We start from the raw sequence: 21,507 nt of genomic DNA on the forward strand, positions 1-21,507 counted from the left end.
GTTAGAAGTGGGTACAGATATCTTCAAAAGTCCTATGCTCTAAAAGAAGGGGAAGGGTCTCGGGTTCAACTTCTAGTTCCCTTTTGGAAGGGTCTGTGGAATCTGAAAATCCGCTTAAAGATGAAGCTTTTTGTATGGAAAGGTTGTTTAGAAATTCTACCTACATATCAGAATCTTGTGAGGAAAAAAATTCTAGAGAGTGATGTATGTTTGTTTTGTAACCAATAAAGAGAGGATGCAGCTCATGCCTTGTTTTATTGTAGTTCTATCAACTCCTCATGCATCCAATTTCAACCTCTGCTGGGGGAGATAGGTTGTGGGAAATCTTTTGGGGAAATTGTGCTGGAAGTAAAGGAAAGAGGCAACGAGGAGGAGGTTTTGAAATTTATAGCAACGGCTTGGGGCCTATGGTATAGAAGAAATAAATTTATCTATGATAATTCTTCTCTTCAGTTTTCTTCTGTTATTTCTACAACTCTATCTATGCAATCTGAGTTCAAAAAAGCACAGCTCCTGGAGAGCAGCAGCCGAGACATCTCAAGGGTCCTCATCTGGAAACCTCCTCCACAGGGTAGCTTGAAGATGAATGTGGATGGTGCTACCTTCGGTGAGATCAATAAAGCTGGAATTGGTCTGGTTTTAAGAGATCATGAGGGCAATGTTTTAATGTCTTGCAGCAAAATAAAGCACGCTGTTGCAAGTTCTGAATTTATTGAAGCCACAGCAGTTTAGCGAGGTCTCCAATTCGGGTTGCAGTGGGGCATAAATAAATTGGTGGTGGAATCTGATTGTTTGTTTTTAATTAATGCTTTAAATTCCTCCTCTGATTGTTTATCTGATTTTGCCTATGTAATAAATGAGATAAAAAGGATTAGATCTTATCTCCAGGAAATCTCCTTTGTGCATGTATGTAGACAAGGAAACAATGTGGCTCACGGTTTAGCAAGGCTTGCTAGGAATGTTAATGATGTAAGTGTTTGGCGGGATGGATGTCCTTCGTGTGTTTCTCAAGCAGTATGGCTTGATAGGCAGGTTTATGTAAGAACTTGATTTCAATGAGATGAGATTATCAAAAAAATTAGGATAATGATAGAATTACTATCTTCTTATTATTTATTTATTATTTTTTATATATTTTTTATTTTTACTTAATCAAAATAAAAGAGAGATGAAAGCTTATAACAAAGAATAAGACCAATATTACCCTTGTATTTTCAAAGACCGCACTGCAAAAATCATTTTACTTTTTACTATTTATCTAACATTGAAGATCACACATCTCTTTCATCGTAGGATCATCCCAACGACGACCGACTGTCGGATCGAAAATCTGATGTAATCACCTTGAAAATATCAAATTATCCAAAATTAGAAAGTATTTAATAATTTTTGCTTTGCTTTTATATTCGCTTCCCATTCAAAAAGAGAATTCTTTAGTTTTGATCTTTTCTTTTTCCTTTTACTTATCCATGGGGCCTCAACAAAAGCCGAATGAAATATGATTTGGAATCCGTTTCAGGGCGCTTTTGAACGAAGAATCCGAGAGTTGAGTGGATGCAAGCTAGCAAGCTTCACTACGGCGATGTCTAGGATAACAAAGGCTGAGGCCGCGTAGTCCCAACCTCCATTCTTTCTCTTCTCCTACCAGCCCTGGATGGGCCAGTCAACCTCGACGGCTGCAATTTTGGGCCGCCGCGAAATTAATCAGAGCGACACTTCCAAGACCAAATCAATGGCCCTGATCTATCCGATGCACGTTGAAGATACCGGAGGATACGAGGGAATGATCGATGGAGGAGGCCCTGACTACATCTCCACACTGCCAGAAGATTGCCTGGCTTGCATTTTCCAGTCGCTCGGCTCCGGCGACCGCAAGCGCTGCTCTCTCGTCTGTCGCGGCTGGCTCCGGATCGAGGGACAGAGCCGTCACCGTCTCTCCCTTAACGCTAACTCAGAACTCTTCCCTATCATCTCGTCTCTTTTCTCTCGATTTGATGCCGTCACGAAACTTGCCTTGAAATGCGATCGTAGATCTGTTAGCATCGGTGACGAGGGACTCATTCTTATCTCGCTCAAATGCCGCAATCTCACGCGCCTCAAGCTTCGTGCTTGCCGCGAATTGACTGATGCCGGCATGGAAGGGTTCGCCAAGAACTGCAAGGGTTTGAAGAAGCTCTCCTGTGGATCTTGTACCTTCGGAGCGAAGGGAATGAAGGCGGTGCTCGATAATTGCTCGGCTCTTGAGGAATTATCGGTGAAGCGCCTGCGTAGCATCACCGATGGAGCTGCGGCTGAGCCTATTGGGCCCGGCGTAGCCGCTTCATCTCTCAAAACGATCTGCCTCAAGGAGCTATACAACGGACACTGTTTCGGTCCAGTTATTATCGGCGCGAAGAATTTAAGAACCTTGAAGCTGATCAAGTGCCCCGGCGATTGGGACAAACTTCTCCAAGTGATAGCGGATCGTGTCACTAGCTTAGTTGAAATCCATCTCGAACGGCTACAGGTCAGCGATAATGGCCTCGTGGCGATCTCGAGTTGTTTGGATCTGGAAATTCTGCACCTTGTTAAGACGCCAGAGTGCACGAACATGGGGCTCGTATTGCTTGCAGATCGTTGTAGGCTCTTGCGGAAGCTTCACATTGACGGATGGAAGGCGAATAGGATAGGCGACGAGGGATTAATTGCCGTCGCGAAAGGTTGTTCTAATCTTCAGGAATTGGTTCTTATCGGTGTGAATCCAACAAAACTGAGTTTGGAATCTTTAGCATCGAATTGCAAGAATCTAGAGCGCTTAGCTCTATGCGGAAGCGATTCAGTTGGTGACGCGGAGATTTCTTGCATTGGCGCGAAATGCGTGGCATTGAAGAAGCTTTGTATTAAAAGTTGCCTGGTTTCGGATCAAGGTTTGGAAGCCCTTGCGGACGGTTGCCCCAATTTGGTTAAAGTGAAGCTTAAGAAGTGTAAAGGAGTAACGCCTGAGGGCGCTGAATGGTTGAGGACGGCTAGGGAATCACTTGCGGTGAATTTAGATAATGGTGAGCCTGAACATCAGGATGCGAGTGCGAGTGACGGTGGAGCTCAGGAAAACGTTGTTGAATTTCGTCCTCCCATTCAGGTGCCTAGCCAAGTGGCGGCGGCTAATATTGTATCGGGCAGTACTGGTCGATTGAGTTCATGGAAATCGAGGTTAGGGGTGGCTAGCATTTTGAGAAGGTGGTCAAGTGGTAACAGCAGTGTCCGGGGTAGTTAGACAAAGAACCTGCGCAAAAGTTCCAACTCAAATTGCATCCTTGCTGTTGCTCCGTTTACATTGTTTTGTGTTGTATTATACGATTCTGTCTTTTTTCTTCTGGTATTTAATTTAACGTTGTGTGCTGTTCATTGCCTTTAGAATTGAATCTTTGCTGTTGCAAGTGGTAATTTCACACTTTTATCATTTCTGTTAATTTGGTAGACTCCCTTTCTTATTGAATGAGTGAAACACCTTCACTTCTTGTGTCTTTAGTTACCATTTTTTATAATTAATGTCTTTGAATACATGGAAGATTTGTTCCGCCAATTTGACTAGTACCCATTATTGCTCATAAAACAAAAAGGTTTGACTAGTACCCGGTAATCACAAAAATAATGCATTTTTTTTTTAAATTATGATAAGGAACCTTGGAGACATGCAAACGCATTATGCCTTTTACCCAGTGAGATTCCGGACCCTTATAATATGCTCATATCACATTAATCAAGTAAATTATCTGCTTTTCACCAATGGGACATGGCCCCTAGATATTGTATACACCCAAGAGTTCGAACAACACAATGCATGTTTTGATAACTGAAGGTTGCTTATTATTAGTTTTGTTTGTTTTTGTAGCAAGAAAATTCTCTAAAGCTTTTTCTATTTGCTAGTTCTCTTGATTTAGTTGATGGGAACATAGGCATCAGATATGTAAACTATTAAGTAATTAAGTTGGTTTCTGGAGAATTTCATCGGTGACCTTAGGCTGAGATGGAAATTGTGTTGTGTCTTGGAAGGTTGTGAGGTTTTGATTTCTTATTTTGGTAAAAAAAAAAAAAAAAAAAAAAAATATTCACAGGGAGATGATCAAAGAACAACTGTTTCCTTCATTTAAATGAATATCTATAGATACTTCATATTAGATTCCTTTTGTAAATGTATTGTCTTCCCTCTAGCTATTACATTCCACTTATTAAACAGTGTTATACTGTCAGTCTGCTACCCGCGGAGGCCGAAGGGGTCTTGTGCTGGTCCAATAAGTTTACATGTCATTCAAATCTGTAGTTATTTACAGAATTGCTGTCTTGAATTTGATGTTAAGTACGTTCAGGAGATTAGTCGTGGTTTCTGGTTTTGTGCTTTAAACTTTTCTGTTTTCATTGGTGAGAAATAGCAATGTTTAGGTGCTGCCTAAGGAAATGTAGTCAGTGCAGTGGAAATAGTTGGATGAGTTTACAGGCTTCTTTAGAGTGACTTAGGTACAACCGTACAGGTATCTGCAAAATATTGATTTACCTAAACTCCTTTATCTTTGAACTTATTTGTTTTCTTGTTGCAACATTTTTTTCCAGTGAAGTGAACCCTAATTTTATTTCTCCGGTTTCATAAACTTGGAAATTTGCCTCTTACACTTCCATGCATGCACATCGTTGAAGATATTGTTAACTTCAGGAGTGAAATCTCTGTGCATCTAATTGGAGACACAAAATCAACCATTGACTTTTTTACATCTCTAGTTGCTATAAGTTTGGCCTTTTACTGAACAATCCAGGTTGATTACCCAAGCTTGCATCAAGCTTAAAACTGTTTCTGTTTCTATGCTCTATGGTCTGATGATTACAAGAATTTCCAGTACTCAAAAGTAGAGCATAATGTTATTGGTTGTGCACTGTTTGGTCAATAACTACTCTCTCTCTTGTAAAAGCCTATACGCCAAAGTCAATTATTTCTTGAGGATGAAGGCCCTTGGTGCTTGATCCTTCTCACGAGCAGGTTTGGTCTGAAGCATGAAGTCATGATATTTCTTCCATATCATGCAATAGAATTACTATTGTGCTGACATTAGTATGAGAATAGACAGATAGTCTACATACTTTTTAGTTGTTATGGTGTTTCTAATGGGCTAACAGGTATCTATGAGGTTTTATTGCATTGGCGTGAGAAGTTTGCCAAGGAGCAGCTAGAAGCTTGTACCTGGTAGTCTTTGGAGAAGAAATTGTTCCAATCATAAGTGATGCTATGGCATCACTTCTGGTGTCAACTTCTTGATGGGCTACATTGTCAATCGAGGGCGCATTTGACAGGAGATCCCCAGTTTATAAATGACAGGATTCATCGGTCTGCTCTTATTTTTTTGTCAGTAAATAAGGAGATTCGTTGGTCTGCTCTTGGTGCTTATTTCAGCAAAAATTAAAATATAAAGGTATATAAACTTTGTCTGTGTGTATGTTAATGGTCTTTATGTACCCAACATATTGCCAGTAGGTTGTTGTTCTTCTAATTTGTTTTGGAAACTTAAACTGATTCAATTTGGGTTTTGTCTTTGGTCCTGCTGGTTTTTTCCCGTGCAGAATAATACATGAGAATGTGACAATGTATCAATTATGCATAAAAGTTTTGATCCATGGTCTCAAATTTGCAAAGCAGACATATTTTGAGATCATTCCGTTTTAGATGTCTAGCATTTTTCAATGTTTGCATGTACGTAACTTGTTACTTGCATAAATATTTAATTACAGCAGTGATGCTAATGCTGACACTAACGATGTCTTTAGGGAATTGAATTCAAATTGGGTGAAGGTTATATTTCTTACACCAGTGAGAGGCCTTAATTTTGCTTTTGGTAACATGTTATTGTATGGTGTGATCTTTATATGTGTGTGAATGGAAGTAATTTAGTCTGCAATTGATTAGGCGGTAGCCCAAGCCAATGTTGGCAACCATCATTAAGGAGAACTTTTATTTTTGATTTGCAAAAATGTAAAATACTTCTACTGACGAAATTTTTATTAGGAGGAAAAAAAGGGCTACCAGGGCTTTGAATTCTTCAATTTGAAGACTTACAAGAAGACATAACTGTTGGCTTATGTGGCTTGATACTCAGGTTTGATAGTCTTATTTGTAGAATATATCTCTGGAGAATGCATATTAATGTGGCTATAGTGGAATGCATATTAACTATATTAATTTGGTAAGATCTACATTTTCATGTACAATAACATTTTGTCCAAGCGTAGAATTTTCTCAAAAATTTGGCTATGGGCTTCTTTTTCTTTTTCTTTTTTTTTTTTTTGTGTAAAATATAAAACTAAAAAGGGATTTTGCATGGTTTTTCACCATTGCCTGGGAAATGTAATTCACTGAACATAGGCATTTCAATGCATCTTTCTTTTTCATATGCACCAAACGCAACCCTTCAAGCATGCCATGATTTGATCTTTGTCTATACGTGATGGTGGGTGAAGTTATATGCACTCAAGTTTTTTGACAAGTACAAGTTGATTGATATACACTTAAGAGAATGTACATACTGGTAGTTGCTGTCTACCAGCTCTGAACGAAAATGTCATTTATTTATTTATGATAATCTATGATCAAAGATATAAAGCAAGGATATTAGAAACCATCAAAGAATACGATAAACCCACAGCAGCCTCATCTCTGATAAAGAATATGCAGGTATATATTATCACAGTGAGTTTTTTATTCTTTCCCAAAATATTTTGCATATTGTAGCATGTAAATATGTCCAACATCGACCTAATTATGCTTGAAGGCTATGAGCAAGAGTAGATATCTCTGGAGTTAATATGTTGTTTTCCTATGAATCTCTGGTTATCTACCATACCATTGACTGCACGGCCAGCAGATATAAGCCCTTGTTTTGACGAGAAAATGTAGACAGTATATACATCTATGTTGTGATGATTTGGTTCTGTGATAATGTTTGCAAGGTAGCCCAAGTGGTAAGGGCGAATATGTGTGCATTTGTCCCATGTCATAGGTTCGATTTTTCCCAGAGATCAAACTGCGATTTATGTGGGTGGTTATGATGGTGGGTTGCTGTGCTAGTCTGTCTGGGGATTTAGGTTCCATGGGTGAGTCTTAAGAGCTCTGCCGTGGAGTGGTTCCCCCTATCATCAAAGAAAAAAAAAATTGTTGCTGTCTTAACCATAACTTCACTGATCTACAGCTCAAGCGTTAGGAGGTGTTATCAAGCTGAAAGCTCATGGGTTTTATTAAACAGCTGGATATTAAAGAGGTTGCTGAATGACTTGGAAATGTTCAGATACTTGAAAATGATTATGAAAATAGAAATACCATTCACCAAATGAGATGGATGGTGTTTAGGTAATGACGTAGAGTTGAGTTTCCATAGAAACTGCTTAACTTGAACTTGGCAATGACAGAATAGACGGAGAAACCTTCCACCAAAGAAGCACGGCTTGCTAAGCAAAAGTACTGTGTACCAACAATTTTGGGTCTGCCAAGAGTTCTTAACTTACTGATTTTGAAGCATGGCCTTACGGACAAGGCGCATTTTGGGCGCTTTTCTTGTCTAATCAATCTGCGTGACAAATAAGTAGGGCCGACAATTAAGGTTGCGTTTAGATCTCATGGGTTAAATTGAATTATGAATAGTAATATTTTGTAAATATTATTAAGATAGATCTTCTTTAAGTTAAAATGAGTTTAATTTTTCAAATTAAAATATACGAAATAGGTTGAAAAATAACATATCGTCAGTACTTTTCTTGTTGAATCAATGTACCTGACAAATAAGTCATACGACAAATAAGAGATGTGATAACGTCATATGGTCGCAATGAAATAAGAACGTTGTATATTGAATAAATCTTAATTTTTTTTAAAATTTCATGTATTTAAAATATTAAAAGGGTGCTCGTCTCATGAAAGTTGCTGTTAATAAGACTATGGTTTGTGTCTTTGTGGGTTCTTATAAGAGATCATAAATTGACGTGTTTATATTATAAAATTATTTTTATTGTAAAATAAATTTAATGTATTATATAAAATTTTGTCCGTTAATAGATTTATTTTTATAGAATATCTTTGTGGCTACAATGCAGCATTCTTCTCTTCTTACAATATTAATTAATTAATATTTATAGGAATTACTACAAATATTATTTTTGAGTTTATCATTTCAACCATTGGTACAATATATTTTAAATAATGTTTTAAATCAAGTAATTTAATAATAAAAATAGAAAGGAAAATGGCAAAATTTCTCCTCAACTGGACTGGGAAAAAGGGAAATTCATAAAAACCAAAAAAAGGGATGGAAGTTGTTGTCCGAAGCGCAGTGTGCTGTACTTTAATTTCCCTTTAATTTCCCTCGCAGTGCTGTCCCTTTGGAGCCCCTCGCAGTATTTGGATCTCACAGAGAGAGAGAGAGAGTAGAAAAGAGAGACTGAATGGAATTTCTAGGGATTGATTTCGGCTGTGCCGTGGGATCTCTCCGCCATGGCAAAATCCCTGACAAAGACTGCTTGCTGCCTCTCATTTCCAAGCTCCTCGGCTATTGCATAGTCGCCGCTTCCACCACCGTCAAACTCCCCCAGGCACACTTTCCTTCTTTTTTGTTGTTTTGTTTTGTTTTGATTATTTTCAATCATAATCATGGCTGTGATCCCGCTGGTTGAAATTACATTCCTCAAGAGTTAAGATGCGTTGAATTAGGGGTTTGACTTCAACTCTGGCTCCCTAGCTGCCTGTCTTATGTTTCTAAATTAGAACGACGCGTTTGGAAAAGATTGGCTATTCGTTGGTCGGTTTTATGATTATTAGCCTCGAAATAAACTGTTCGGAATAATTTCTTAAATGCTTTACAGACGCAGAAATTATGGGTTTCCTTTTTCTTTCTTCGATGGGGGGGACATGGATTTTGTTATTTTTTTCTTGGCATTCGAACGAAGGCTAATATTTATTTAAAGCATATAATGTCTTCCAAAAGCTATTGGTTATAATCATGAACTGAGTTATGGAATTAGAATCCGTAGAGTTTGAAAAGAATGTGGCGAACTATGTTGTTTTTTTTATGAATTTTATGATCCCCTAACATGCATTTGCTAATTAATTTTAATGAGCCTGGTTCTGGCACCCTGGGCATTTAATTCAATCTCTCATGCAGTGCATATATTAAAGCTCGTGGTTTATTTGACGTATGCTCTAGCAAGTGCTTTTGCTTTGAAACTGCAGATACTAAAAATTTTGAAAAACAGTAGTGTCAGAGGCCTTAGTCTTGTCGCCTTTGAGCTTGAAGTAGTTGGCTACACAATTGCTCTGGCATATTGTCTCCACAAAGGGCTTCCCTTTTCAGCTTATGGAGAGTTGGCATTTCTTTTGATCCAAGGTATGTAGGTGTGCAAAACAAAATACAAAGCCATTATTGTGTGTGTAATGAACTGTAGATTTTCTGTACTCATATCACTCATAATCCCTAAATTTGTAGAATTTTTAGTTAAAAGATGAGTGCCTTTTGTAATGTATGTATGCATGTATGTACCTTGAATTATAGAATCTATATTTTGGACTCAGAGAACACTTGGCATAAATGTAAGGAACCCTAAACGTTTTCACTTATTACAGCAATGTTTTTTCCTTGATTGATACCAAATAATATTATTTGTTTCTTTAGTATCTTGTGGTTCAATATTATATGTTGCTGTTTGTAGTGAATGCACTAGAAATTGGACCGGAATCATTAGAGTTGATTATAGTTAAGGTTAATTTATGAGGTTAGTCTGCCTGTACTACAATCAGGCAAAAACTCAAATTTTGACACAAAAAGCATTTGTTGAATCCTGATTATTATCTGTTGGTTGGCTCTATTGGAACCCTGGATTAGGTATTGCCTCTTGGATCAGATAACTTTGCAATATGAAAGATCTAACATACTTCCTCTTGTGCTTATCTGTTGCAGCTTTAATTTTAGTTGCCATAATCTACTATTATTCACAACCGTTGGGCACTATAACATGGATCAGGGCATTGCTGTATCCTTTTTTCTTGCCATAGAGTTTTTGGATTTTTCTCAAGTATGCATCATGTGAGATAAAAAATATGTTCAATCTTTTCCTTAATACGATGGTTTTTCAGATATTGTGCAGTAGCACCAACTATTCTAGCTGGTCAAATTGATCCGGTTCTCTTTGAAGCCCTATATGTCAGTACAATCTTTTATCTCTGATTTTCAGATATTGGAGTTTGTCACAGTTATCTTTTTTCCCTTTTATTTGCGATCGTTCTCTTTATGGGGGGACTGATTTTCAAGTACATGCATTTCAAATGTCAGGCTTGTTTAGGCTTTTTTCCTTTTTCTTGAATTTGAAGGCTCTGTACATATGGAGTTTGCCTAATGTGGAAATGATCTGTTACAGGCATCTCAGCATGCAATTTTTCTCTTTGCCAGGATCCCACAAATATGGAAGAACTTTTCTGTGAGTTAAATAATTAATCCCTTGTTATGCTGCTCAATTGGTTGTTCATAATGGTTGTGCTGTGATCTAATTTTTTTTCATCTTGTTCTTTCCTATTGCAAGAATTCCACAAATTCCCTTTCTAAATACTTGTGTGAAAATACTGGTCCACTTTGTTGTTGGCCCCAATGGTCCATAACTTCTTGAAGTTACTAAATATACCAATATGAATTGTGTATATTGTGATTTTCTTTCTTATCAAAAAAAAAAAAAAAAAAAAGAAAAGAAAAGAAAAAAGAATTGTGCATTAGAGTCTCTGCAACCAGAAGTTGCATATATGCTATTAAATGTCCTGTTTTCTGTTTCCTAGTGATAATAGAGCAGATTCCATCCTAAGAGGCAGTTGTGTATATACTTTATTGTGGGTGATAGTGGGTAAGAAGATTTAAAACAGGCTTCTTTGATTGTTGGTAAGAAGATTTCAGGATGATTCAATCAGTTTCCAAAAGATGCAATACCGAATTTTGATTTGATTCTGTTTGCAAATGTATTCTTACATTCTTTTGACAATCTTTTACATATGGATTTTCTATTACTTGAGTATTCACACATGTGGTAGCCTCTTATTTTTGTTTTGGTGAACAACCATTGCCTGAGCAGAACAAAAGCACAGGGGAGCTCAGCTTCATAACATGTTTGATGAATTCTGCTGGTTCCATGGGTAAGTTCATATTTTAGTGGAGCTGTTAGTGTTGATACACACACCCACACACCCCGACACACATTCAACAAAGTCATGGAACTTAATTCTTTCTTTTGTAGTGAGAGTTTTTACGAGCATCCAGGAAAGAGCACCAAGAAGTGGTATCCTTGTTTCATATTTTTAATGACTCCTTTCTCTCCCACAATAGGTATTTGTGTTCCTTTCTAAGTTGCTCCAAAAAGAGTTTTTGAAAATGGAAGCATTTTAGTTCAATGAATTTTCACATTTTTACTTATAAACAAATTTAATTTTCAGAATTTTCAAAATTGAATTCACTTCATTTCCTAATTTTAGCCTTGCTTTCTTTTCCGTGTTTGTTTAAGGGATTTGATGAAGAGTGACTGTTTCATTAAAATACATGTCATTTGTGTGTGTGTGTGTGTGTGTGTTCTCAACATGGGACTGAGAATATGTTTCAGTTTTATTAAGAGTTAGTTGAAAAAAAAAAAAAAAGAGATAGTTGAACATTGGTGATGATGAATGCCAGATATAAGATGCTCATTTGTAATTTATTGAAACCTACCAACAAAAAATTGTAATTTATTGAAAAATATAAGGTTTTAGAAAATTAAAATAAGAAGGAAATTTAGCTTCATAATCTGTTGGTAATGGTATATCAACAAGTTATATCAAGTATTGTGATGGATTGTTTTAAATCTAACTCTGTCAATGATCTCTATTCTCTCATATGTAGAACCTGTTTTATATTGTTATTTTTCCATCCTTCCTCTATAAAAAACACAATATCTGTGAGGAAAGAATTGTCTTATAGTATTTTTGGTATTGTAAAAGATGCTGAAATAAAACCATCTGTATGCTTTTTGTGCACAAAATATGGTTCTAGTTCAATATTAACGCCATTTTTAATGATATTCAAAATTATGCTTCACATGCCCCAATTTTCTAGTTGCTAAGCAACACCATGTACACTATGATTTCTGCCTTTTTTATGCTGTTGGTGCCTATTGGCATATATGTTTTCAACCAATTGCTGTCCTTAATTCTTTTGAAGTTGTTTGGGGCTCTGTAATTGGTATTGCAACCAATGTTACCATCCTGAGTCAGATCATTATATACCGAAAGCCTCATGCCAAGGTAGAGAAGAAAACAAAGTAGAACGAAAACCCATCACGGGTAAAAACCCCAAGAGGTGTTGGAAGTTGTCAACATACAAGTTCACAAGTGCTTGAGGTGTCTCTTCTTTCTTTTCAAGCGTAGCTTAAATTCTAGGTTCAAGGGTATTCCAAGGGGGACAGCTTATATAAATGCATAGACAAATGGTGAAACTATTGATCAATTTGACATTCTTACTGTTTATCAGGTGATAAATATTCTATAGTTTATTGTAGACTTTCATCATAATTTCCTTTATGGAGTGCTAATTTCAGAAGTAATATATATTTTTTTGATAAGTAATATATTTTATTTTAAGGTTGAATATTAGGCGCTACTTTGCATTAGACGGTCATTTCTTTTTTTTTCTTTTTTCAGTGATTTGTTCCCCCTTGCTGCACACACGTGACAGGATCACTGGCTACTTGCTAGGGTCAAAACCTTGGGTAAGATACAAGTATGCAGCAGTCCCACTTGCTGCGCTTGGCTGCCCGACCTGTAGAGCATTTCCCTGCTTTCGCCCCCCCTCTTTTTTATTTGCTAGACTTAAGAGGAATGCGTCGTGGGTTATACACCTACTTTGACCATTGGTTTATAGCTGAAAATTTTCTAAAATGGAGGGTCCACGATCTGTCTCTTACCTTTGCTGAAAAGAGGAACGACATGTGGTGCCACGCGTGTCGATGGCGGCAAGTGGCCCCTTATGCGCCAGGTGAATCAGGCAAGCCTTTGTGCCCTACAGGGTCAATGACATGAATGAACTTCAAGGAAGCGTGGATGCGGTCCAACAAGTGGTATTAAAGTTAGATGTTATGACTCATGATGATGGAGGCATTATTTCTTGTTGGTGTGCGTCCACATTATCACTCCTTGTAATTTCTCTAAAACTAAAAGCCTACGAGGTGCGATGTCAGCTCACGATCCAATAGTTTTTACATGAATTGTTTCATGGGTAACTTCAAAAGGCTTTATCTTTCTTCCTACCATGAATATAAATAAAAAATTAAGTCACTTCGTTAAACTTGTATATAGCTCTAGTTTTCAAACATCATGAATGCCCAAGGTCTAGGCTATCATAAATAGGGGGGGTAACAGGTTTGGTTTGGTCTAGATTTGGACATATTTTATAATCAAATTAGTATATATCGTTTTTGAGAATTGAAGAACTAATATCAAATTAATTCATTCCTGAAATCGATAATTTCGACTTTACCGGTTTCGGTCTTATTCGATTTGGTTTTACCCATTTTTTTGATGTATTAGCAAGGTCGGACGCTTGGGAAGTCGAGCTCGAAACAACAAACCGATAAATTAAAAAAAAAAAAAAATTGCCTAGATATAAAAATGATATGCAACAAAAAATAAGAATTATAGTAAAACTAATATAATATACATATATTATTTTATAATAATTATATTAATTAACATATATTAGTATAGTATTGAATTTAACTATATTACTGTATTTTATATAAATTACACTACACTTTTTATGTATAAGTGTATATGATCAAATGTGTAGAAATGTATTTATCAAATAGAATATATATTATAACTTATTATGCTATAAAATGTATTTACTCTTGACATAACATATATAAATATCAAGATTAGGTTTATATTAATAACTTAATATTAATGTTCATGTTTAAAATTAAGATTTTATGTTATATTAATTTTTTGTTTTAAAATTAAGATTTATATGTTATATCAAATCTTATATTAATTTTATGTTATTAGATTATTATACATGAATAATAAGATTTTAAAATTTCATATTATATTAATTAGCAATTTAACATATACTATATATAATATAATATAAAAATGATATATTATATAAATAAATCATATAAAAAATATTTTATATGAATATTAAGTATATATATAAAAAGGTTCATTGATAAAAAAATAAAATCAAAACCAGACTAGTTTGGAACCAATTTTGCAAAGTTGGAATACGTACCATTAGTTTGGCCCTAATCATAGAGTTCCAATATCTGTGAATGTGGGTCTCCCCTCTCATCAAGCTTTATGACCTTCTAGTTTGATTCTTTCTTGGCCATTAGCACGAGATGGTCAAAAGCAAAGAATTGAAATGATTAAATGGCAAGAATTATTTATTATATTATGTTTAAAAGATTAGGAAAGTTGTAATAATTAAATTAGATAAAAAAGATAATTTGAGATAATTTTTATAGTTGAACTGTTACGTCTATTGTTTGTTCCTCATCAATTCGTATAGAATTGTTCCTTTCAATAAAACCTTTCTTATTATTTTTGGTCATATGGTTCAAATGAAATGAAATGAGGTGTTTTATTAAAAATTAAATAAAATTTTATTATGATAAAATTTTTTAATATTAATTTAAATTTAAAATTTAAAAAAATTAAATTATTTATTATATTTTATATAGAGATTTAAAAAAATTATAACGGTTAAATGAGATAATATGAAATAAAATAGTTTAAATTTAAATAAATGAACGGAAGACTACTTGTTTCCATTTTTTTTCCCATTTCCAAAGAGAAATCAAAATTGTATGAACAATTACATTCCATTCACTGAAAATAAATAAATAAATAAAAATTGTAGTGAACAAAGTACGGGCAAAATGAATAACCTTCGGATTGCTTGAAAGGACAGCCTGTCTGCACCTTCCATTTAAAAAATTAATTTAAAATTCTTCAATATATAGCCTTTTATCCTTTCACCTCTTTATTTACCTCTTTATAAGCAAGTAATTTATAAATAAATTAAGTGATTAAAAATTATTAAATTAAATAAAGTGAGAGCATCGAACAATCATTTCAAATCAAAATACACAGATGTAACATAAGATGATAAAAAAACAAAAAACAAAAAAAAGAATTTGTAGCTAAAAATTTGACTCCCACTCATTTTCTACGAATGGAAAGCTACTTGAAACGATTTTTGTATAATTTGATAAATAAATTATTAAATGACAACTGTAAGTCGTAGTAGATTGTTGTGTACTGCATTTTGTTGGTGGGAATTAGCTAAATGAAACTTTCATGACCATTTTATTTTGATCATTAGTTAGAGAAAGCAGAAACATAAAAAAGTAACAACTAGAAGATAAGTCAATTCACCGGAAAATGACTGTCATTAGCTATGGAGATGTGTGTGGTTCATGCACCACCCTTGGAAAGAAGGTAAAGGTCGGATTTAAGATATTTGAAGCCTCTTATCCTTGTGGTGCAGTGCGTGACAATAATAGACTTGTCGAGACTCCAACAAAAATCACCCTAGGACAAGATCCTAGACATGCATGGACATCTGAGATTGGGTCACATATGGAGTCAATCCTAGCTTTGGAGGACTTCTCTAGGGATCTAGTGCAAATCCTAGAGAGATTGCGGGAATGGCACGGGTCAATTGGAAGATGGCTCATATATTTCTATTTGACTAAGCCATGGGCCCTGCCTTGACATGGTCGCTGACATGCTCTGACAGCCCCATGGGCCATCAGCATGGTCAGCACCATCAGCATGACCAGCAGCCCATTAGCACGCCCACAAGCATGCCATGGTGGGCCCTTGACAGCACCACCATCATGCCATGGCCCCTGTCATGACACGTTCATGACGGACCCACAGACAAGCCATGGCACACACTTAACAGCATCACTAGCATGCCATGGCACACTTATGTCAGCCGCACAAACATGTCATAGGCATGCCATGACTCATACCATGGCACGCCAAGGATATCCCAGCTAGCATGCCATGCTACGCTCAGGACAGTCACATGGCTAGCTTGCTTGCATGCCTTGGCTCATGCCTTGACACGCAGCAAGCGCTCATAGAGACTACTGGTTGCGCGCAGACCATGCATGTAGGCCTGCGCACTCCCTTGAGTGTGCACCTGCGCGCATGCATGCATGCCTCAACATCACTTAGCAATAGCACGCCATCCAGCACACGGCTCCAACTCGTGCCTTGTAGGCAAGACTAGTGGCATGCCCACCTAGCATGCCATCAAGTGCATAGCGCCGGTCCGTGCCTTACAGCCTCAGCGCCCAGACTATCAATTTGGGCCATACATGCTCATCACCCAGGCCATCAACCCGAGCCATGTAGGACTATCGCCCAAGCCACTTGACTGGGCCTCACAGTAGCAGTATGGCACCGCCCTATGCCCACCATTAGGCCTAAGCTTGGCATCATGCCATGCCCACCATCAGCAGGCCACGCACAGTGCCATGTCATGCCAACCACCAAACCAACACATGGCCCATGCCATGCCATGCCATGCAGTCATGCCATCCAGCAGCCCATGCATGGCACCATGCCATGCCCAACAACAAGCCATGCACGGCCCCAAACCGTGCCACCCATCAAGCCATATACGACACCATGCCGTGCACACCATGAGTCACCATGGTCCATCCATGAGTCATGACATGCCAGGGCCACCATGGCCCGTCAATCACTATGTTATTGCTTTTAGTTTATTTATTTATTTAATTTATTGTACTAGGGGCCTTTTGGAGGTTTCCAAGTTGTAAGCTTTATAAATTGGACCCTTAGGCATTTCATTTTGCATCTTTGATCATTTGTCATTTAGAGCATTTGCTTGGCTGGCCTTAGAGTTGGATTTATCATTCGGTGTTTTTACACTTGGGCTATTTTGGGTACAATTCATGAATCCCAAAGAGAAGATCATCACCGTGCAATTCGTGAATCGGTGTTGATTCAATTTATCAATCTTATGAGTATTTTTCTTTGTTTATTCAATTACCTATCTTTGTTTTTGTTTATTTTCCATTCAATCTTCATATCATCCATTTATCCATCTTTTTCATGTTTCCATTCTCTATTCAAAAATCTAAAAATACTTTTATGTTCTTATATTTCTAGTTGTTCATATTGTTCAAACGTGTTCTTCGTGTTCTTCTATCGTGTTCATCATTTCTCTAGTTCTAATCCATTTTTCAAACACCACACACCTACCACCTTGTTTCCCTTAGTCCATATTCGGCCATCACTTCCCAAAGTGCGCTCCTTCCATTCTCACAAACCCTATCCGAAACCACCTATATTTCCCACAAGATAATTTCTACACTTTAGGAATCCTCATCTCATTTTCCAAATCCTATCCTATCCCTTCATCTCCATCTTTGGCCAACCACTTTCCCAAATTCAAACTCAAATTTCAATTCCAACATTTTAGGAAATCCAATCCCTAAACTCCCTCAATCGTCTCTATCTTTTCAAATCCTACCAAAGACCCTCATCCGCTTGCCATATCAAATCCCTTCATTTTAGGAACTAACCTAGAATCACTCAAACTTTAAATCCCTCACTCCACTCTTGCCTTAGCTGAACTACCCTAATGCCTAAATCATTTCCTACCTTTCAAGAACTCATCTTCCATCTTCCAATCCATCCAAATTCGAAATACATCATTTGTCTTAGTCAAACTCCAAGTTCTAAACAACTCTCATCGATTTTATCACTTAGGATCACACCCTAGCCACCTTATCCATCATACAAACTCTATCTTCCATCTCCAAATCCTTACACTCTAGAAACAACCCGAGATTCATTCAAACATCATCCAACTTCATCCTCTTACCATATTCAAATCATACATTCTTCATCTTACCTTAGCCAATTCCTAAAGTCAAGGAGCAACCCTAGACTCTTTCAAACATCTTCCAAATCTTAGCAACCCATCCTAGACTCCAACCCTAATATATCACTTCCCAATTTCGTAATCTCTTTTAGCCACCATCAAAACCCTAGCTACACTTTACCATACCAACCACAAGTATCATTCAAGCGGCGCCAACATCAAGGACAATCATCAAGTCGTTCCACATTACATCAAACACACAAACTCACCACTTAGATCACCCGGAGTCATTATCATCATCAAATACATCACTAAATACCATACTTTCATTAACCTATGAACCTTTCATTGCCATATCCTAGCCGAGGCCAAGCAAGACGATGAGGAATATTCGGTCATCATAAGGTGACGTGAGACCCGTGGACCTCTAATGTTTGGGAACCAGACCGAGGTTCCCAACAAGACTCTCCCTGACGTAGCGGCATGAGTTTCACGGAGGCGTGAGGTGTGTATGAGTCATACATGCCGCTCTTTTGGTTAGTTTTCTTCCACCGTTTGACAAATCGATGGATGTAGAGTCTACTGGTGGAACGAGTGGCAATCGTAGGAGGCCGATAGGCAGCAAATCGGCGTATCTTGGTATTTCGCACTAAAAACTATAGAATAATTGAAAAAGAAAGCTATTGAGTTTCGATATTGGCCAAACATGAGGTGAGAGGGAGGAGTCAAAACTCCACGCCCCTCTGACAGAAAGGATGAGATCTTTAATTACTTCGATAGTGAGAAAAAAGGTCTCTAAATTATGTCATAAATAAATTTTGTTGATTTCATAATTAAGTCTGTTAAAAATATATAGATGTCCAAGTCAAATACAAGGAGGACCTATCTGATGTGTTTGCATTTTTTCCCATCTTAAAAATCTTTGTCTACAGCTTCAAACAATACCTAGTCAGAAATCGTCAATAGTGTCAAAGATGTTTAAATCCAAACGACCTTCCAAAGTTCACTTCTTGACTTTTCTTTACCAGCAAAATGTTTATCCAGTCTAAAAGGATTTTATAAAAATCTGAGGACAGTAAACAGAATGCCTCCATAGTTGTGGTAGGTGCGTGTTAGTCTCTCTCGTTTGGTGCGCGTGCGGGCAAACGACTTCTCTCGTTTCAACTTTTTCGTTTTGTTGTGATGAGACCTGAGACTCCATAACTCCATAGATACTACTACTAGGAGTATCTTTTGATTCTCTCTCTCTCCCTCCCTCTCACTGTGACAATGGAGAGTGGACTCCCCATGCTCAACTCTCTCTTGCAGCAAACACTTAGAAGCCTATGTTCGTGTTCAAATTCTTCCAGTTCCTCAAAGTGGGTGTACGCTGTTTTCTGGAGGATACTGCCTCGGAATTTCCCACCACCTAAGTGAGAAAATGATTTACCAAGCCAATTACCAAAACTCAAATGCATGATTATTTATTTTGTTCAGTGAAGTTCATGTTACAAACGCATGCAGTTTTATTGTTCTCGACAACACTGTTTTCTTGCAGATGGGAATTTGGAGGGGGCGCTCTTGATCGCTCCAAAGGAAACAAAAGGAATTGGTAAGTACAAGAATTGTGAAAAGACCATTGTCTCAATTCTGGTTGCTTAGTGTTTTCTCTCCTTTTATTTGTTTATCTTTTTGGGTTTCAGGATTCTAGTGTGGGAAGATGGGTTCTGTGATTTCTTTGAATGTGAGCGAACCGGCAGTGGTTACAGAAGGTTTGGGGCTGATGTCTTCTTCAAAATGTCTCATGAGGTTTACAATTTTGGAGAAGGGTGAGAGCTCATATGGAATCGACTCGAATCTTTACGAGTGACAAAATGCTATTGGAGAAAATTGATGGGTAAGCTGCATGGTTTCTATTTTGCAGATTACTGGGGAAAGTTGCAGCAGATAATAGTCACAAATGGGTGTTTAAAAATGCCCCAAATGATGGTGATCCTAGCTTCATCTCCTCGTGGAATGCATCCATCGATCCTGTAAGGCAATCTACATATTTTTGCATGAGTATCATTTCCAATGTAGTTCTACTTCTTTTCCTTTAAATTTGGCATTCTCTTGAATTATTCCTATTTATAGCAACCAAGAGCATGGGAGTTTCACTTCAATTCAGGCATTCAGGTTGGTAATTTCTCAAAGTCGGAACTAAAGGAGTTGAAATTCCCACTTGAACTGAACTACCCACTTTAAGCTTATGAGAATTCTCTTATTTTGACAGACAATTGCCGTCATTTCTGTTAGAGAAGGCATAGTTCAGCTTGGCTCATTTGATAAGGTATCTACTATGCCAATTTTCTTTCTAAATTCTTATCCAAATTAGATAACAATTGACTAATAGGCTCTTCAGATTGTGGAAGATCTCGATCTGGTGATCAGCATACAGAGAAAGTTCTGCTATCTCCAAAGCATTCCAGGGATCTTCGCCATCCAAAGACCAATCCAACATCCATACGCTCTCAAACCCAATATCCATGTGATAGAAAGCCATGAAACAACTTTCTCATTGTACAACAATCGCCCATTAAACGGAGTGAAGAGACTGTTGGAGGAAAAACCTGACTATTCTCCCTTAAAGTCGATCAACTTGGGCTGGAACACTCCACAAAACAGCGTTTCAGGACCATCCATTTCGCCTACTATGTCTTGCTGCCATGGAGCACTGCTCGCAAAGCTACCTACTGTAATTCCCTCTCTTAATGCCATAGAAGCTCCAGACACAACCCTGCTCGGCAACAACATTAACAGCACGAACCAGAGAGTTCAGTTTGACAATGATGGGATTCAGATAACCAACATAAAACAGGAGTCTTCGTGTCATATGGATGGTGCTCAAGAAGAAAAACCCTTTTCCATAAACCATAATTTAGAGCTAGGAAATGGTTTGGTGATGGAGTTGGGATTTAGACCACCAACAGAGAAAGAAAGTGCCTCAAATCTCAAATAATTAGCATACCCAAGTTGCATTTATTGTCAGGAAAAGATAGCTTTGCTTTGGTGTGCTGGTCGGTAGCTCGCTCCTTGTCATTTGATTGTGCACCTGTTTGCTTTTTGTGCATAAAACTTAGTTTAATGTAACACAATAAGTCCATAAACCCCTTCAAATTGAATACCATTTTGTCTACATTGTTTGCACAAGTGACAAGCGCATGTAATGATTGATGTAATGAGAATAATGTCATGCTTAATTGCAATCACATGGATATTCCTGATACCCTTATGTTTTGTGTTGTCATGACTGTTCACAATGGTAAGACAATGCTATTATTGTCCTCATTGATGGGTCGAGTGGAGTGGCAATTGTTGTGGTGGGGTTTGACTCCCATTATCTATCCTGTTGGAGAGGAATGCTCCACCACAAGGGGGCTGGTCCCCGGAAACAAAATGAGAGAAGCAAAGCAGACAGATATATTGAGACTAGATGAAGTTTGTATGCGTCCTTTAGCATCTATCCCCCAACACATTGGATGGTCCCCAGCTCTTCTATTTGATTCTATTTTTATTTTAGTGATATTTAAGTCTCTGGTTTTGTTGTGCAGCA

At 37.3% G+C, this 21,507-nt stretch overlaps 3 protein-coding genes across 4 annotated transcripts; all 3 read left to right on the plus strand.

The window, feature by feature from the left end:
* Nucleotides 1-1,430: 1,430 nt before the first annotated feature.
* On the plus strand, nucleotides 1,431-3,507 carry LOC122295537 (F-box protein At1g47056-like). Its single transcript, XM_043104580.1, has one exon. The coding sequence runs from the start codon at nucleotides 1,655-1,657 to the stop codon at nucleotides 3,251-3,253; it is 1,599 nt and encodes a 532-aa protein (XP_042960514.1). The 5' UTR covers nucleotides 1,431-1,654; the 3' UTR covers nucleotides 3,254-3,507.
* Nucleotides 3,508-8,337: 4,830 nt separating this feature from the next.
* On the plus strand, nucleotides 8,338-12,633 carry LOC122295538 (mannose-P-dolichol utilization defect 1 protein homolog 2-like). Its single transcript, XM_043104581.1, has 8 exons — nucleotides 8,338-8,601; nucleotides 9,239-9,392; nucleotides 9,963-10,035; nucleotides 10,139-10,205; nucleotides 10,420-10,479; nucleotides 11,119-11,179; nucleotides 11,281-11,322; nucleotides 12,234-12,633. The coding sequence occupies exons 1-8, from the start codon at nucleotides 8,455-8,457 to the stop codon at nucleotides 12,335-12,337; spliced, it is 708 nt and encodes a 235-aa protein (XP_042960515.1). The 5' UTR covers nucleotides 8,338-8,454; the 3' UTR covers nucleotides 12,338-12,633.
* A 6,398-nt stretch (nucleotides 12,634-19,031) lies between these two features.
* On the plus strand, nucleotides 19,032-21,180 carry LOC122296196. 2 transcript variants are annotated; one of them, XM_043105687.1, is made up of 7 exons: nucleotides 19,032-19,348; nucleotides 19,474-19,527; nucleotides 19,619-19,744; nucleotides 19,840-19,948; nucleotides 20,049-20,090; nucleotides 20,188-20,244; nucleotides 20,308-21,180. In XM_043105687.1, the coding sequence occupies exons 1-7, from the start codon at nucleotides 19,206-19,208 to the stop codon at nucleotides 20,911-20,913; spliced, it is 1,137 nt and encodes a 378-aa protein (XP_042961621.1). In that variant the 5' UTR covers nucleotides 19,032-19,205; the 3' UTR covers nucleotides 20,914-21,180. The 2 variants fall into 2 exon arrangements, with proteins under 2 accessions (XP_042961621.1, XP_042961622.1); XM_043105688.1 differs by having other exon boundaries at nucleotides 19,040-19,348; nucleotides 20,317-21,180.
* Nucleotides 21,181-21,507: the final 327 nt, after the last annotated feature.

This window comes from Carya illinoinensis, chromosome 15, assembly GCF_018687715.1.
Source record: "Carya illinoinensis cultivar Pawnee chromosome 15, C.illinoinensisPawnee_v1, whole genome shotgun sequence".
NCBI classification, from domain to species: Eukaryota; Viridiplantae; Streptophyta; class Magnoliopsida; order Fagales; family Juglandaceae; genus Carya; species Carya illinoinensis.

Bases quoted from the DNA above. Each gene is read 5' to 3' on its own strand.
- LOC122295537 (XM_043104580.1), top strand. From the start codon at position 1,655: ATGGGCCAGTCAACCTCGACGGCTGCAATTTTGGGCCGCCGCGAAATT.
- LOC122295538 (XM_043104581.1), top strand. From the start codon at position 8,455: ATGGAATTTCTAGGGATTGATTTCGGCTGTGCCGTGGGATCTCTCCGC. The intron at 8,602-9,238 runs GCACACTTTCCT...TTGAAACTGCAG, and splicing joins CCACCGTCAAACTCCCCCAG to ATACTAAAAATTTTGAAAAA. The intron at 10,480-11,118 runs GTGAGTTAAATA...TTGCCTGAGCAG, and splicing joins AAATATGGAAGAACTTTTCT to AACAAAAGCACAGGGGAGCT.
- LOC122296196 (XM_043105687.1), top strand. From the start codon at position 19,206: ATGGAGAGTGGACTCCCCATGCTCAACTCTCTCTTGCAGCAAACACTT. The intron at 19,745-19,839 runs GTGAGAGCTCAT...TCTATTTTGCAG, and splicing joins GTTTACAATTTTGGAGAAGG to ATTACTGGGGAAAGTTGCAG. The intron at 20,091-20,187 runs GTTGGTAATTTC...TTATTTTGACAG, and splicing joins ACTTCAATTCAGGCATTCAG to ACAATTGCCGTCATTTCTGT.